At 39.7% G+C, this 18,495-nt stretch overlaps 1 protein-coding gene across 3 annotated transcripts in view; it reads right to left on the reverse strand.

Moving 5' to 3' along the window:
- LOC117271462 (netrin-G1-like) overlaps positions 1-18,495 on the reverse strand; it is an 87,319-nt gene that overhangs the window by 29,079 nt on the left and 39,745 nt on the right. For all 3 annotated transcript variants that reach the window (XM_033649617.2, XM_033649618.2, XM_033649616.2), the window contains exon 3: positions 14,921-15,564. In XM_033649617.2, the coding sequence (XP_033505508.1) occupies positions 14,921-15,564 (644 nt within the window). The remainder of the gene's footprint in view (positions 1-14,920; positions 15,565-18,495) is intronic.

An 18,495-nucleotide genomic window follows, 5' to 3' on the forward strand; every position in this document is an offset into this window, starting at 1 on the left:
AAACCAGTCTCCCTCAGCTCTATATTTCACCTGTTCCCTCTCACAAGGCATCCATGGTCAGAGCCTGTAATGTGCCTCCATGCTGTATAAATACATACTGAGGCTTCCTGAAACTTTCCTCAACAAGACACTTTTTGAGCTTCACATATCCTGACCAGTGAGAGCTCTGACAGATATGGAGAGATCAAGGCTGCAGAGGGGAAACTTTGGCTTTGCTGAAAGTTTTAGATGAATGTCAGTGTGTTACCCAGACAAACCAGAATAACCTGCAAACACCTTACAGGGATAGAAAGGCTGTTTGATGTCTTTTACATGAGAGAAGGGGATGCTGTGATACATGGGGGCTACACAGGGACCAAAAATGGGAGAATGTCGTTTTAAAATCAGGAAGTTGGTCCTGTTTCCATGGGATCCTGTCTCTTAGTGTCCTGAAGGAATGGCAAACTTTGCTCCGGCTCACAACGATAAACCGTAATTATTGTTTTTGGAGCCAAAGAAAAATGATTATCACTGGTCAGCTGCTATGTTATGACCATCCAAACCTTTCAGATCTTCTGGGAAAAGAGGCTTAACTCCTTTATGTTTGCCACTGCCTTTTGTTAAATTTAATTTAGGACCATTTAGTAGTATCTTGTACTACACAATAATTTCTTTTTTCATTTTTAATTTGCTCTTTTTTAATCTTGTTTTAATGCCTTGCCTATGTCTAATGTAAAACACATTGATTTCCCTCGGCAGTTTTCAATTAAAGAACCCCAACACATTTTTTATACATATTTAAAAGCTGCCCTCAGTGTTTTTTGTCTCAATATATGTAAATTTGAGGCCCAAATTCAGTATTAGTTTTTTTTGTCCCCACCAGAATTATATTGTGTTAACAGCTTGAGGCTTAATGCATTAAGAGCATAATGTTGGGAAAATAATTTCTATAAAATACAGTATAAGAAGTAACTGAATAAATTCTGATATCCTGTCGTCCTGTTGTTGAAAGGTATGGATGGGCTAATAGACTGGATACTAAACAGTGTTTACTCCTTCGGAATAAATGAAATTATTCATGTATATTCAAATGAATAATACAGCTCAGATAATGTGATCTAATACAAGTAAATGTTTATAGACATGATTTTGATAAAGGGACGTTTGCTGTAATGTGCAACCTAACTTGATTTGAACTTTTAGGTTAATAACAGTAAATTAAATACAGTATCTATCCAGTTTCATTAACTAAAAAAATAGAAGCTGCGTGTTTACATCCAGGCTGCCTTTAAAAAACTCCATAAGACAAAGTTGCAGGGATACAAAAAGACAAGACAAAAGTCTCTGACATCAACAACAATAATTTGAGCAGGAACAAGGCAGATCCAGCTAGCATAATGAGTTTGACAGTGTTACTTTACATTGACTCTTTTTACATCTCGTATGGCATTGAACGCGTTCAGGAGGAGAGGAGGGGAGTCACAGAGTCACCTCATTACACCAGGCTGTGTCACCGTGAAATTGAAGAGTCCGATTAGGCTTGTTTTCGTCGCTCTGTGCTGTGGCCAATTTTGTCATTCTTCGGGGTGTAATGTAATACATCTCAAGCAAATTGTTTGCGTCCCCCATCGAAATATAAAGTAGCCATGCCAGGCCTCCCCAAATTGTTGGAGAAATATTAGGAATGGATCACAAGTTAATTCCCCCTGCTTCAATTTTCTGCAGAGGCGAAATGAAATTTGAATTTACGTGGCTTGGGCCACTGCCACTGAAAGCCTGTGATTTGTTTCAATGACAGGGCCTATTATTGAGGTTGTGCATTGATGTAGGCATACAGTATGGTAATGTCTACCCACCTCAGCCCTGAGAGGGCCGTCTCATTCATGTGATGTAAGCCAGTGAGACAAGGAGGAACCCGTGAAGAAATCGGCAATGGGAAGACATATTAATATGGAAATCAGAGGCCGGCTGCATGCTCTGTGTTCTCTGTGTGTGTGTGCCTGTGTGTGTGAGCACAGAAGCATGCAAGTGGTGCTTACTGCATGCACTCACCTACTACGGTATGAAGGGTGAAAGTACAAATAAAAAAATCTGTTTTTCTAGAAGTGCTGTTAATATTTCAAAATAATGACAAAAAAACATGCATTACTCAAGCGAGGACACACACGACAAATAAACCTACATACATTAGAAGAACCTTGTGTGTTCCACTATGAGCAAAGCCTGATCATACAATAAGTGTAGCAAAAGGACATGTTGATGATTTTACTATTCATGGCTCCTGGCCCACCAGAGACAGCTTATGTTGATGTACTTTCTCTCCATATATTATTTACAAAGAAAGCCTGGGCCTTAATGAGCACTAATTAAACGCTGGAGACTGGAAGATGACTGGCAGAAAACATCGCAGCATGTGACAGACATCTGGTGGAAGATAAGTGAGCAGGCGTTGGCAGAGCCAGAGAGAGCCTTACGGTGGTAGCGGAGTAACGCTGGGGGTCGTGTGAACCTGCACTTGAACCTGACTTTCAAACTCTGTCAATCAAGCTGGCTACAGCTGTCATGGTTCACAGGGCACGGGCTTGGAGGATTGGAGGCATGTGCGTGTGCACGTGTGTGTATACTGTATATGAGAGGCTGGATAAGAGCCAGTGAATTTGTGTGTGCTGTTTGTGTTGGCTGGTGTGGTTATGTGAAGGGCAAGACTGCAATGTAGCCATTTAAAGGAAAATGAGCATCCTGTGTTTGATAAGCTTGAATCGGTGTTTACTTTGGCTCTCAGCCATATAAGTTTATCTCTTTTCAACTATTTTCAAGTGCTAAATAATGGACAATGCATGATACTCCCTTCAGTAAACAAATCTGTTGGATCTCTGCTGTCAGTAGAAGGGCTGTAGCCATATTTAGAGATGCTTAGGTCATCAACTATTTCTCCAGTGCAACCACGCCCCATAAAGAAAAGCCAACAAAATGTCTGTATTATTTGTATCATCTAAGTTTATTGTTTTGCGCATAAAAAGTCTCTTCATTGACAATTTTTTTCACTTCTTTCACTGTGGACGCATGTGAGAAAATGTGAAAGTTTTATTATGAATTTAACATAACATAGGGTGAGTAATAAACAAATGATCATTTTGTATTTCTTTAACAAAACTGAAATCCTGCTTGTCAGCCCTAAAACAAAAAGAGAAATGCTGCTTAATAATCTGGGAATTTAACTCCCTGGATTAAATATGAGGTTACAAGTCTTGGTGTGATCCCGAATTAACAAGGTGGCGAAAACAACACTTTTACACCTCAGAAACATAGCTAAGGTAGGACCATTTCTATATGACAAAGATGCTGAGATATTGACTCATGCCTTTCTTTCAAGCCGACTCGACCACTCTGCAGCTCGGCTATTAACCAGCTCCTAGCTCCTCCTCCTTGTATACGAAGCCCTACATGGGCTGGGACTGAGCTACATTGCTAACTCCCTTGTTAACTAGAGCTAGAACTCTGCGATCATCTGCTACTGGTTTACTGGAGGTTCCCAGCAACAGATGGAAGAAGATCAGGGATGCAGCTTTTGTCAGTTACGCCCCAAAGCTATGGGTCACACCACCTATAGATATCAGGGAAGCTAGCTCGCTAAATATTTTAAAAAGAAAGCTAATAATTATTATATTATTATTATTATTATTATTATTATTAACAGTACGATTACTTACTTCAATAAATGAAGGTCTAAAGGGAGTTTGCCATAATTCATGTGGAGGAACACTAAATCCTTTTAAAAATATATGAAAGATTTAGTATAAAATTTAAAGAGATTTAGTTTGAAAAATATCAAAGCAGCCTAAAAAATCTCCTCCAGTGTTTAAAACCCCCACATTTCCATAAACTATTCCATCTGTCTGAATCGCAGCTGCCACCTTGCTTGTTTGCAATTTACATATCTCTGAAATTTTAAGGTTGAATTAATCTAACTCGAGGACAAGATCTTTTCAAATCTTTCATTACCTATAGAGGCTGATAAAAGCAAAAGGTTGCTCACCGTTCTGTACCACTCAACTGTGCCGTGTATATTGGGTATGATTTAAACTGCAAATAGTAGATCAACAATTAAACTTTGGCAATGGCTAATTTAAATAAAAAGCAGACTTTTACGTGTCTTTGCCAGATATGAAATGAAAAAGCGGCCATCTGGTGCAGCAAACATCCCAAAAGGTAGAGAAACAGAAATTGCTCAAACATAAGGGTGAATGTGGGTTCAAAAACCTTTGAATGTAGAAATACTGACGGAGGAAAAAGTATAAAAAACAAAAATCCAGCGACACGCTGTGCAACTCTGAATGTTCTGCCATCTTTGCACTTCTATACTTTGCAATCGTCAAAAATTATGAAATCATTTCCACCCACTGAGCCACAAATCAACGACACATTCCATCAAGCTACTCAACAACAGTCTTTACTTACTCAGGAGGAATATTGATTTATTTCCTCCTGCTGCATCCTGTCCTACCTAATAAATGTACAAGCAAGAGAAAGAGGCAGAGAGGCACAAAAACAGTTAGAAGGCTGTTTCTTCAGAATAGACAGATGTCAGTAGTTTAAATGAGGGAGGAAAATATCCTGGCACATTATATGCTAGATGATATGGTGTAATAGCATTACAGTTTTTCTTGTATTTCTATATGCGACCATTGGAAGGCATTCTATCCTCCGGGTTTAGATCTTCTATACACGGTTCAGCAGGGTGCAATGCCCGTCCTGTGAATGCACTGCGGAGGCGCTACATTTAGATAGACTCTTTTTTAAGTGCAAGATACAGTGAAAGTGTGTGATACAGCATTTTTATGAGCCTGGGATTCCCACCGGGAGAGGGAGATACAGAGTTTGTCTATAGCTCAAGGGGAACATCGGGGAGCATATAATAATAGTAAAATGTTTCATATCTTATCTAAAACTATTATTCCTTTGTATCCAAATTGCCTTTGAATAACTCTCATGTATACCTCAGAGGGAAGATTCAGGGTATTTTGTTTGTCTTTGAAATTTGCTTTTGTTTAATATTTGTCAGCACAGAAAGTCAGAAGGGAATAAAACATCTCTCTTTTTTAATTTCTACAAGCCTGCAGTCATGTTAACATAAGACATTCTTACTTCCTTATGTGTTACAAAGCAGAGTTTCAGTGGGTGTTGAATTGCACAAGACTTGCAAGTATCAAGTATGGCCTATCGTCCCGAATGAAAAATTATTAAATGTTCTAGTTTTATGATCATTAAGTCTTTGAGAAGTAAACTTGTCTTTGCTTGTGGTAATCCTGGAGCCGATTACATCAGCTGTTTCATGCAAACTCAGCCTAGTCATAATGTAAGTTACACTAAGTGCTCACTGGAGATTTATGCATCACTAAATTTAAACAGGTTGCGCTACAAAAACAAGTTGTTAAGTAGCGATGAGTTATTAGGTAATAACAGCCAGGTGGTGCATTCCATTTGAACAGGAAAGTCGGAATTTATGAGTTCCCATTTGGATAATTCAACTGGAATGCCCCCTGAAGTCAGATTCCCAACTGGGAAAGTCCAGTGCCATCTGCTTGGGAGAACATGGACCCCCATAGCAAAGTGATGTTTCTATGGCAAGTGTCTGAGCTTCACAAGCATCTACAGGGGACTTGTATCTATTACCACAGCAGCCAACATCTGTATGGGGGCCTATGTGGATAGTAAATGGGCTGAAAATGGGCCCTATATGGGATTGTCCAAGGGTTCCATATTGGCCCCATGCCGATTGCCCAAATGGGTGGCTTTACCCCAGATAAGATGCCCATTTTGGGCCCATACCCACCTGGTACCAAGTAGCCTTAGCATAACCCACATGGGCCCCACATACAAATGTTGTCTGGAAGAGAAATGGTGTATTGTGTAAAATAGGATTGGGGGAAAAATCAGAGTATCATCAGCATAGTATTGCAAAATCTTGGTGTGGCAATATTGCATCATCACACAGTGCCAAGTATTTTTTTTTATTGTATCAATTATTAATGTTATAAATACAAATTAATCTTTAGGTGGCCTACTAGAAAAATATCATCAGTTGCTTTTTCAGCCCACTTCAAAAAAAAAATGACTGAAGTGAGATAAACAGACTGAAAACTTGATCTTATTGGATAAAACAGACATTCACAAAGTTTTTCTTTGGGGACATAGCTTGCAGTTGCAAACAGGTAATGAATCGCAGTATATTTTAACGCAATACTCAGCATATCGCAACACATTAATATCGCAATAATATTGTATCGCAACTAAAGTATTGTGATAATATATATCGTGGAGCCTGTGGTGATTTCCACCCCTCGTGTAAATGGGTGCTTAGTGTAATAGTGTGACACACCACAGCCACTAACTTGTGTGCAGTTGTTTTGTGTGGACTGGTACAGAGATATGATGCTTGCAAAGACTTTGATCAAGCATAAATCAGCTTCATTGGATTTGCATAAAACTCTAAAATGAAATAATTGATGATGTTGTTCTGCTTGGTTCTCTGTGTGCGCCGCCATGTTGCTGTGACGTCAGGTGTGTTTATGTTGGTGAACTTGGGCTAGATTGATCTTGCCCGAGCTGTGGACGAATTCTGACTTGAATGATACTTCCATTGCACTTTTCCATATTGGAGGTTGATTTTCTCCCGGAGTTCCATGTACAGTGAATTTCAACATGAGTGTTCCTAACCAAGTGACAAAGCTAACGTTGTTTATGGAATGTACAGGATGTATACTGGACACTTGACTAAAAAGATGTTTTACAAAGATGAAAACTGAGAACATTTTAAATTGCATTCCATAAAAAAAACACAATTGCTTAAAGTACAAAATGTTAATCAAGTAATATACCGTAAAACTTAAATTAGTAGCCTGGGCTATTATTTGCTTAAATCACTGGAATCAACAGGCCTATATTTGGGACAGGCCTTTAATTCCTTTCACACTAAACTGTTGATCAGCAAGAATCGGGAAATACAACCAAATTGTTTATTTCAACCAGTATGAATATTATTTATTAAAAAAAAATAGGCGTCAGATAATTTTACAATTATGAATCATTTATTTGATCTAGCTCTGACAGACAAGGCATCAAAGGAATATGAATAATTTACAGGGTAATTGAGGAATGGACATATATTTTTAGTAGAAATCCCACTTAATCTTAACTGTATGAATACCACTAACTATCAAAAACATATTTCTCTGTATGTGTTTATATTGATAGCTTGATATATTCACGTGTGGCCCTGTTGAAAAGTTATTTCATGGTTACTTTGACACCATGTTGGTATATTACATAAAAAAGGAAAAGCGAAAGAAGCAGTGAGGTAAGAAAAAGACAAACGAGAGAAATGGTTAGGGAAAAATAGAGAATGACACGGGGGGGGGGGGGGGGGGGGATGAGAGAAATAGCACATTAGCACTTATGGATTAGCTGCCTCTCATTCCCAGGCCCCGCTGCAGCCCTGCAGATGTGCAGCTCTGACCGCACAGCCAGCCGGTAGCGGTCATGTCTTAATTAACGAGCAGACATCTGATCAATAAGTGAGGAACGATGGAGAGGGAGACGTGAAAGGTGGGACAGCCTGCACGGTTCAAGGTTTTTGTTTTCCGTTGATGTGGAATAACATTAGAAATCAATAACACGGTCAGCACCGCCACACACGACTCTCTACTCAGGAGAGGCGGAAAAAATAATCCCCCTTCTGTCTTCTCCTTGTGTCTTCTCTATCATACAAGATGACTGTACAGGAGGATTTGTCTCAGTGTTTTCAGTACAGTGTGATTCTGAGCCTTGTGAAGCCACTTTTACCAAGTCTTTCTTAGATTATTAAAGGAGGAATCTACTACGTGTTTTTTACGATGTCATGTGTGGCATCTTGAGCTTCCCGGGATTTATTTCTGAATGAAATGTTATTTACTTTTACTGGTGTACCTCCTTTGCTTCAGCCTGCCTCGGGCTTTCAAGTTGGGAATGTCTGTCATTTCTCGCAATGGCTTCCAAACGCCTACAGATAATAAGCGGCATTCATTAAAGATCTGTACACACAACCTGTGCAGACTCACAAAGGAACCGTGTCGATGGTGCTGTTTTATTTACATCCACATATTCATTGCATTAACTAAACTGGTCATGACATCAAGTTCAGCTCAAGCAAAGCCAGAGCATGAAATTTCACAATTTTCTTCCTACTATATTTGTGCGTGGTATTTACGGTATGACTAAGGTACGGCTAGAGTTGAGTTGGATTCACCTATACAGCAAAACTTTTGTAGTTCAGGGTCAGATTTCTCCTCACTAACAGCACTATGGCAACACCAGATGGATGTAAAGAATGTGATTGATCGCTTTATTTACGCTTTATGCTTCATTCTCTGAGAAAGAGAGTTGGGGTCGCAGTGAGCAGAAGGTTTGCAGTGGAAATGGTTTTGCAAGATGTGTGTGTTATTGAAAAGGGGAAGAAAAAGCATGGCGGTTCAGTGTCAGGTATTGAAATCCAGCAATCCACCACCCTGACCTGCACACCTTTACTTACTACCTGTCTACATAAAGGGCTCACTACTTCCTGCATTGCTACTGACCGTTGACATCTGGTCATACGTCATGAAGTGCAGAATCATCCAATATGAATGTAATTCTTGGATACTGGTGGCAACTCTGTTGTATCTGGAGGTATTTAAAAGTGACAACAAAAAATAGTTATTCTTCGGAGTATAAAAGATTCAGTGACAAATTCTCCAAAACAAAAAAAAAGAAAACATTGCCTTGCTAATGGCTGGATTTCAAGGGAGTTAAATTGTTCTATGATTGATTTTTCTTCTAACATTCTCCCCAAATTAAATGAGTAATTCATTTGTGACTAATTTTTATATTATCTTTTCATCTTTGCAAAGCACTCCTTCAGTAACTCCACACAAGCAGTGAATTCAAAATACTTTTTTTTCCATTTCTGAAATAGAAGTGTAAAATGAGGCAAATATGACGTTTCTAAAGCGTGCCAGTATCTCTCCATCTAGAGCTGTGACATTTGCGACCATGTCCGCAGGTTACCTGACGCTGCAAATATTCAGCCGTGTATGAGTGAAAGTTAATCAGCGTTTGTGGGGTATTCTGGGAATTCTCGGACAGGATAGCCATTCTGTGATAAGGCTTTCACATTTGGTTGTAGCCAGAAGGCTGCTGAGGCTGTTGGGAGCTCTAATCAGTCTCCCCCCCGCACCCATCACCCTCTTTCAAGTGAGTTACTGATCCACCTCTGGACAGAAATCGTATGTTTATTTTCTTTTCTTTCTCACTGCAAACTTTTGGTGGAAAATTGAATTTGATGCCCAGGGGCAGGATGGAAAATTGGGCAAAATAGCTTATTTTCCTCCCATCCAACCTTTTGCCACTCTTTCTAATGAATGGCAAAATAAGATATCTGTGGGAGATGCTATTCTGTGCTAGGTAGCAGGCCTTGCAATTTAGGGCTCATCAATTCATGTTTACAGTACGAGTGTGAATATCGGAGGAGTGTGTTTGACTGCAGAACATGTATATCTCTGTGATAGGGCTGAACTGTGAATATCACCCGCCACGGTTACAAAAAACTTGTTGTGGCATGGGATCAAAAGCATCAAACATGGTGAAGTGTTGTCAGATATTTTGCCAGTGATGATGGCTCATGTTCAGTGACTGATTTGCTCACATTTCTCAAAGATGATTAAAAATACTAGAGATCTCTGAAAGTGTGTTATTTAAAGCATAAACTGTAGCTTGCTCAAAAGGGAACCCTCATACATTTAACCATAAATCTGCTCATTATTAAACAGGGCAAGGCTAAATTTGGAATCACGGCCTGGCAATTCTGAATGTCTGCACGTTTCACTGATGTGTCTCTGATGATTACTATTTAATCAGCTGCAAATGCTCTTAATTACAAGATTAGTCTCCTACCAATTAGCTAACGTGCTAATGGTTCTAATCTGCCATTGAAGTCGACTGAATTCTAATTAGGGACTAACTGTTTCAATTCACCGAGGGCCCATCTGATGGGTCATTACCAACCTAGTTATCCTCATATAAACCAACTGCAGCAAGCAACACAGGTCCCATTTGGAGAGCAGCTGTAGAGGCGTTACGACCATCATGTGGGCCATTTTCATGCATCATGAAACGACAATGTTTCCATTCCCTGAAAATCACAGAGGCATTCTGATGACTCACTGATGAATGTATTATATGCTGCAACATTGCAAGCTGTGTTAATGACATACAAAGGAAGTCTTCTTAATTTTACTGAAAATGTGGGTTTTAAAATCAGAAAAGCAGAAAAACTTTTATCTGAAGTGGAGAGGGAGAAATACCAAAATTCAAAGAGGCAACACAGGATTGACTCTAGGGCTGGGGGATATTAAAATGTTTAACATTTATGGCCATTTTAGACAACATTAATTATTATCACAATAAATGTCAAATCATTATTAATTTCACATTTAATGGCTGATTTCTGCCCCTACGTGAAAGTTGAGGAAACCAGACTATTAATTGTGGTTTAAACTACTTCTTATTAGAGCATGATGATTGCCAAAAAGCGGAACATTTCACAATTCTGAGGTAGATTCAAAACATGATAATCAACATAAAGAAATCTTAATTCTGGCAAGTGGTATGTCAGACTCTTTGTGCTTGTGGTTTAAAACATTTTGTAAGTGTTTTAGCTGACTATATGAAAAAAATAAACTAATAAAAATCTCAACTGTGGTCAGTATTTTTTGGTACAGGTTTTAAATGTACAGTATGTAATTTCTGCAATTTCTAAATCAAAATAATAACAAAAAAAACGGACTTTGATGATGTCGTGAAGTAACATAGGATCATTCACTGCCAATGAAAATCTATCCCAATTGACTCAGGCAGAAATCATGTGTATGGACATGGAAATCACGTTACACTGAGTCATGTTTATTCACGTTGTGTCATATTCTAATAAAGTAGCTGCGAGTTCTAACTAACCATTTGCACAAGATGAGTGATTACCCATACAGCTACTCTAGCTAATGTTATTTGGTGAATTTGAAAGTGTTAGCCTGGATAAATGGTGGACAAAACAATCATAGTAAAAAGAACTTTATGAATCTGTTAAATGTTGTAGTAATGTTACCTTACCAGGCCCCCAGGAAAGCAGCTCAGCCTTGGAGCAATTTTTCCCAGTGGCCACTTATGGTATTGCAGCCCAAAAAGCATGATCCCCATAGACCACCATTATAAAAGAGACGTCTGTAAAACTGTTGACAGGGAACCTCCAGCTGCAAACAAGGTCAATTATGGATCTTCCTTTTTTTAAGTTTTGAGCCATGGTGGTTTTATATTTATAAAATTTTCCTCAAGCCAAGAAAAGAGATTTAAAATCCATGACATAATCACAATGAGCCAAGTGGGAACTCGTGGGTGGCAACCAGACCCCTTAAGATCCTTTTGCGGATCTTTCAAAATATTAAAGGCATCTTTTATGTATCATATTTTGCGATATCTTGAAATATACATATAAATTTCCTAAAATTGTATCCACTAAAGATCCTTTTATAGACCCTTTAACAACAACTTCATCTTTGACGTATCCTTTTTTTGAGAAATCATCAACAAGATATTTTTCGGATCTTTTAACATATTAACTGTATCTTTGCTGTCTCCTGTTTTGACATATTGTCTATAAATGGATCAAAACTATATTGAATATTTATTGAATCTTTGATATCCTGAAAACATTCCTGCAAAATCCATTAAAAATGTAATATTCATGTTTAGGCTATTACCATGTAATGGTGGATGGCAACTAGCATTTAAAGTGCATGAGTGCCCCCCTCTACCAGCGTAAGGGTGGTTTAATTATAATAAACATTTATTGAATGTGTTATATTTCTATAGAGGAAAGTCATATTAAGATAATTATCACTATCATTTTATCTCCCAGCTCTTATTGTCTCTCTTTAAAGCTGCACTAATCAATATTTTTTACATTAACGATGGATAAAAGTACTATGTGTGATGTGAAGGGGGATGCTTGAAGTGACAAACCCACACAAATCACTCAACTCTGCAGTCCCTCTCAGCTCTAAAACCTTTTCCATGTGTTACTCGATTGCTGTTTTGGTTCTCGGGCCTCCAAACACATGTTTTGATCATTCTCCCTCCTCAGCTATAAAACCTGATAAACACACTGTAAACTGCCTGCTCAGCACCAAATGGCAGAGAGACAAAGTTAGCGTCTGCCTGGTGAACAGTAGAGCCATTAGCGGCTAATCTGATCTAGTCTGATCTTTCCCTCAGGAGTTGGTAGAGAACAGACCACAGCTAAAAGGAAAGTGCAAGTTAGACTTACATTAATCAGGTGGCTAGAAACACGACTCCAAATAAATGTTAATGTTGCTCCGTATCTAATGGAATAAGTAGCTGTTTGCTAACAAGTTTGCCTGAAGGACTTTCTAAGCTGCTTGTTTAGCTGCCCCCTAGTGGTCAAACATCACCTAATGCAGCTTTAATCAAACTAAAACTACATATCACGTGCTTTCAATTAATCATAGTTAATTATTTATTATTACATGACCTTACATGAACATGAGCTTTGTCTCCTTACCCAGACTATAGAAATAAAATTAGCCACACAAAAGGTTCCTCTCCTTAAACACAGCTCACGTTTCTTATAATCATTCATCCGGAAGAACTCAGAAATTAAGGACATTTCACTAAAAAGAGCCATTAAATTATCATATAATGAGCAATAAAACATGAAATGGACTTAATCTCCAGTCGCACCTAAATCACTTAAAGTCTTTTTTTCTCCTCAGGGACACCAGTAAACCTGTCTGTTTCTATAGCTAATGGTAATGTACCTGAACGTAACGGCACACAGAGAACTTTGACTTTAGGCTGAATTCTGCTTCATTAAGATTCTACATCAACGTTTTTTATCAGACACAAAACTTCTTTCCACAATTGAGGAGATCTGTGTATATGGTAATGGGAAATTTATGTTTCACTTGTAAATGGTGATATCTGTAGGTGTAATACACCCTTGAAAAGTTAATTTACTACAATAAGAAACGTTATGTAAATATGCAAAGTTTTATAATCATTTAAAAAAAACTGTTATTTAATTGAACTCACAGCAATGTTTTAAGACAAAAAATATTACCAGTAAGTAAGTTCAGCTCTCCACAATTTATGTGCTACCCAACCCAATAATGGTAATATCATATTATGGGATTATGAGATGTCTGTGGAATCTGCAATAAAAAATGCAGAGAAACATGCATTAAAACTCTTCTCTCCACCACGGCTCACAGGAGGCAATCTCAGCCGTCTGTCCTTGTCAGGTTTGGGTTATAATAAGTAATTTAGGAGAGGAGAGTTCAGCATCTGCTCAGGCTGATTCAGACTCATTTTAGAAACAGAATTTTGGGCTGGGGTGAACTTACTCTGGGTCACCCAACCACTTTGGCTGCTCCGTGTTTACACTTGCAAATTGTACAAGACTCTGGCTTAAGGAAGGGAGGCACTGAAGCTTCTTTGATTTATATTTTCAAGTTTCAATCATTAATGTAATGTGCTAATACACTTAATTAGGAATCGTCTACATCAAAATGGATTCAGAGACTTCCGTTCTTGTTTAGACTATGGCAGTTAACTTTTCTGGTCAAGTGATGCTCACTGCGTCACTCATGGCCAGTCAGAACACCTCTCTTGTCAGCTTCAAATCCAAAATGTTGCCATATTGACACAGTTTTAGTTTTCTCGAGATACTACCTTTGCCATGTCTTGTCTCGGTACCCCAAAAAACACAGGAACTTTCTTGTAAACAAACACAATGTACATCACGTGCATCTTCCCCCCTCCCAACTCTACCGAAACTCGTTATACGTACATACATATACATGTAATACAAGTTGGATTTTGTGCAGTGACACCATCAGCGCAGGTTGCTCATGTAGGCTATTTTTGTGTGCCAGAACCTGTCATAAAGACAAATGCTGGTTCAGCTGGTTTGCATAAAATCAAACCTGACTGGACCAGCCAAACCGGAAACTGTCCCAACTCTATCAAGAAGAGGCAACTTTTACACCTACAAAAAGTGGTTTGGATTATACCAGTGGTTGTGCCAAGTACCACAGAGAAGCCACAGTCGTTAAGTTTTTATATCTGCTGATCACCTCAGCAGGTGATTTCCCTAATGAGCTCCCTCCCTGTATTTGAAGTGGTGCTAATCATTGTGTTGTGTCTTTATTTGGATTAAAACCCTGCAAACTGTTGGCACTCAGTAGCAAATGGCTTGCCACCTCGTTAATACTGATGTTCTGTGATAATTTCATGCCATGAATTTTATCAGTCCATCCATAACATATGTCAATGTTGATCTGGCTTTATCCAGTGCTGAGGAATATGGGAATTAGAGGAGTATTGATACAGTTCCTCATCACAGAACTCCAGCTGTTTGAAAAAGTATTTCCCTCCAACAAACGGCAGTTTTAGTGTACAGAAAATTGGAGGCTTTTTTTGTGAAAGACTTCCATTGTGGTGTTGTGGTTTTGGGGACTTTGTTGACTGTGAAAAGAAGCGCAGCAATGCACCAACAAAGGTAGTGAAGAAGAAGACTGTAAACAAGTGAACATGTGAACAATGCAGGATTTAAAATTAAAAATCATCTCTGTAAATGTTTTATGAGGAAGGTTTTGAGCTCAACGTGTTTGTTTGGACTTTAAAGATACCCACTGGTTTTGGTGAAAATCAGAAAACTCAATACTTTGTAAACAGGTTACAAATGTCTGTACAAACTGAAGCTGCTTTAAAAGACAGGCGAAGCTGCTGAAGCACCCGAACTTAAAGACTTGATTTGATTTAAAGCAGAAACCAAAGGAATATAAATGGGTCTTACCTGCCCTGCACCTTGATGTCAGAGATGGCGTAGAAGTATCTGGACAGGTTATTCTCATCCACCATGGTGGCTCCAGTTGCTGGCTTCAGCAGCTTAATCCTCAGATCAGTGATGGTGAAGAAGTCCCTCAGGTTCTTGGTGGTATCCAGCTGGCCGTACAGCGAGGCCATATTGTGTAGCCGTGGCCCGGCAAAGAGGGCAAAGCGGTCCTTTATCTCAAAACGTACTGTCTTGTCATTCTTCCATACGTAGCCTCGGGAGTAGTCCTCAGTGCAGATGATATCCAGCAGGGTGCGCTGGGTGAGGTCATTAACTGTCTTGGGTTCCATGGTGAAGGCGTCCAGGCAGTCGGTGGCGTAGAACTGGTACGGGGTCCAGGTCCGGCCGTAGTCGAGGGACTTTTCCAGGACCATCTGCTCTGGTCGGCCTGACTCAAAAGTCAGCACGATGTCATCAATCAGCTCGATGGTTTTGTTCCACGACAGCGTGATGTTAACCTGGAGGGGCTTTGGGTATTTCTTCCATGAGGTGGACTGCCAGAACGTTGTGGGGTTGCGACCCTCAAAGTCAAACATCAGCTCTGGAGGATGGGCCAGCTCCTTGGTGCTGGCGTCACATTCATTGTTGCACATATAAGGATTCTCCTATAAAACAAACAAAAAAAGCAAATAGATACACAAATGTAAGCCCACATTGCAATCAGGGTATAAAAATGTGTACAGTGCATCTCTTAGACATTGTATAGGTACAATTTTTAATGACTAATTTGAGTTGTTACAAAAAAATGCAAGTGCAGTGCCCAAGTAGTAAAAACTTGGGGTTGAATTTGGGGACACTAGCCAAGGGCTAGGCAATATGGAGAAAATCAAATATCATATACTATTTTTGACCAAAACCTTGATATCGGTATTGCATAAATATCGTAGGGTTGAATATTGGTGCTTTCACAAAGTGTTTATGTAATGAGATTTTTGATGAATAATCATCACAACAAAATCGGGGCAGTATCTGCAGTGATTCAAGAAATGCATACACCTCGAGTAATTATACCTGAGAGCCAGGTCATAAAATTAATCTTTCACAATCTGCTGACAAGGTTTAGGGCATGATTTAATTGCTTTGTGTGTTCGGCTGCTTGGGTTTCTTGTTGACTCCTTTGGAGCAGCTCTCCCTGCTAGCTGTGGAGCAGGTAACTCTAAAGGAAACTAATAAAACTTTGATTAACGGTGGTGTAGAGATTAGGAATCAAGGCCCACACTGAAAATACCTGAAATTTTAACTAGTTTACCTTTGTACAGGAATGGTTTTGTCCAATAAAACTGACAAATGAGGATAAAAGTAGGGACAAACTACCCTCTGTAGTTTGAGGAAGGGAAGTTAAGCAATTGAAATGTCAAAAAGGTAGTTAAATATTTAGTTTTGCATAAAATATTCAGAGTAAAAGTGGAATTCTAGAGCACTTGTTAGTTATAAAGCAGCTCGCTCTAATAGTCCCACCCTCACGACTACAAACCCTAAAGCATCTCTCAGGTCCGCTGTTGCTCCATTTTGCCTCTAAAGGTTATTTGCTTTTCCAGAGCCTCGTCGGCTCTCCATCCTATCATGATTCCACCACCGTACTCAATAGCACTTCTATCACATTCAGGCCAATGTGTATTTTATAATCTGCGCGAGCAATGTCGGCCCAAGAGCTGCAGGAGACAGTGACCCTCTCATTACGATGACACCGTGGATCCCGTATTCTCGTTCAGTGCCATTCCTGCCTACACTGCCACCCAAATTGCCAGTGTAATTGATATTCCTGTGTGGTGTTTCAGCTGAGATGGGAATGGAATCCCGATGAGTGTTTCTTATGAAACACGCAAAGGGAAATGCATTTTTCATGGGCCCGTGTCTGCTCTGTACCATAGACATCCACCGAGTCTGGATGTTTGTGCGAGCGTGTTAGTGGGGAGAACGAGGAGCTCTTGATGTGTTTGTGTTTGTTTGTGAGAGGGATAGAGAGCTCTGAATGTGTTTGCTTGTGTGTGCACATGCAGCATGTATCCCTGTGTGCGAGTGAATGGCAAAGAGAGACAGCGAGAGCGAGCTGAAACGGAGCCAGAGAGCACAAGACACACTCCAATTGACATTCCTCTCACCTCTGCTCCAGGAACAATGAGGTTAAGTGCAGATGAGATTCAGATCAACTGTAAAGCGGTTCGATAATCAGCAATCATCCGACACTCTACACGCAAAATTATCTAAAGGTGAGAACAGTGTTATCTGCAACATTATTCGCTTATCTCTCCAGTATTGCAGTGCATTCAATGGAGACTGCCACTTTGTCGAGCGAAGATCACTGGCAGGAATACTGATAAGCAGACGCTGCTATATGTTATTTGAAAAGACCAATGGCTGCTTTTTGTCTTTGAGTAAAGACCCTAAACTCTTCTCGCCCAAGGAAAAAAAACGTATTTGATGCTTTATCTTCTTCACAGGGAGATGTATGTACGACTTCCCTGTTTTTAGATACAGATCTTCTCAGCCCATTTTATTTCCTGTGGGACTGTGATATGCTATCAGCAACTTGCTTCTCAGCTACAGTAGAAGAGATAACTATGGGATGAGGTAAAACAAGACTGAGGGATTGTGGGTCACTAGGCCTGCTCAGCTCACTCAAAGGAGCATTGCATGATCCAATTAGGAGGGTAATAAGGGTTATGCTGCTAAGACACAGAGAGCAGAGAGAGGGAGGGGGTGAGAATGTAAGACAAGTACACCTTTTCGTGTTTTTTTTTTTGAAGATCTCAGTTGCTAAAAGTATTCTTCCCGCATGCCCATGCACACCCACACACATGCAAAGCCGACATGTTGCTCTAAAGGCCACACTGAACGCAGAAAGAGACAGAGATGTGAAAGAGAGAGTTAAGGGGTAATAGGAAGGACTCTGGCTGCCTGAGTTTGGCCACAGGGACAATAAATTGTACTTGTGTCAACTGTTTGCCAATGATGTGTGCTGAGGCTCGTTATATTCCCTACTTGTGCTTGAACAGCCTTGGAGGTCCGCTCGGAGCTCAGACCTTGGTGGAGAGCGAGGGAAGGAGAGAGACACAGACGGTGTGAGAGGGAGTGATTTCCCTGTTGTCATTCAAGAGCATGAATTTTCACTTATATTTGTTTCATTTGTCGTCACGGATAGGTTTGGGGAAGCAGCGGGGTGGCTGCCTTTGCATCTTCCGAAATGGGAGCCTTATTCACAGACGATATAAAGAAGTCAGACCGCAGCGTCCCGTGGCTAATGAGAAAAACAATTTCCCAGCTGAACAGTGAGAAGCGGAGTAAATAGAAGCATTAAAAAGAGAGAAATTTGCTTCATCACGCCAGCAGAAGAAGTGTTCAGAGACCAGTGGAAAGCAAGTCATAAATTGGATCCATAATCATTCTCTCATTGCCTGCCTCAACTTCAGGCCTTCGGGGAAGTGATCATTCTAACCGGTTCCATATGGGAGCTGGCTGGGGACAAACCTTTCATAAAGGCCCTTTCCATCATTAATAACACTCAATAATGTGAAGGCACTTTTCCAATCTAACAT

Source organism: Epinephelus lanceolatus, chromosome 12 (genome assembly GCF_041903045.1).
Source record: "Epinephelus lanceolatus isolate andai-2023 chromosome 12, ASM4190304v1, whole genome shotgun sequence".
Classification (NCBI taxonomy): Eukaryota; Metazoa; Chordata; class Actinopteri; order Perciformes; family Serranidae; genus Epinephelus; species Epinephelus lanceolatus.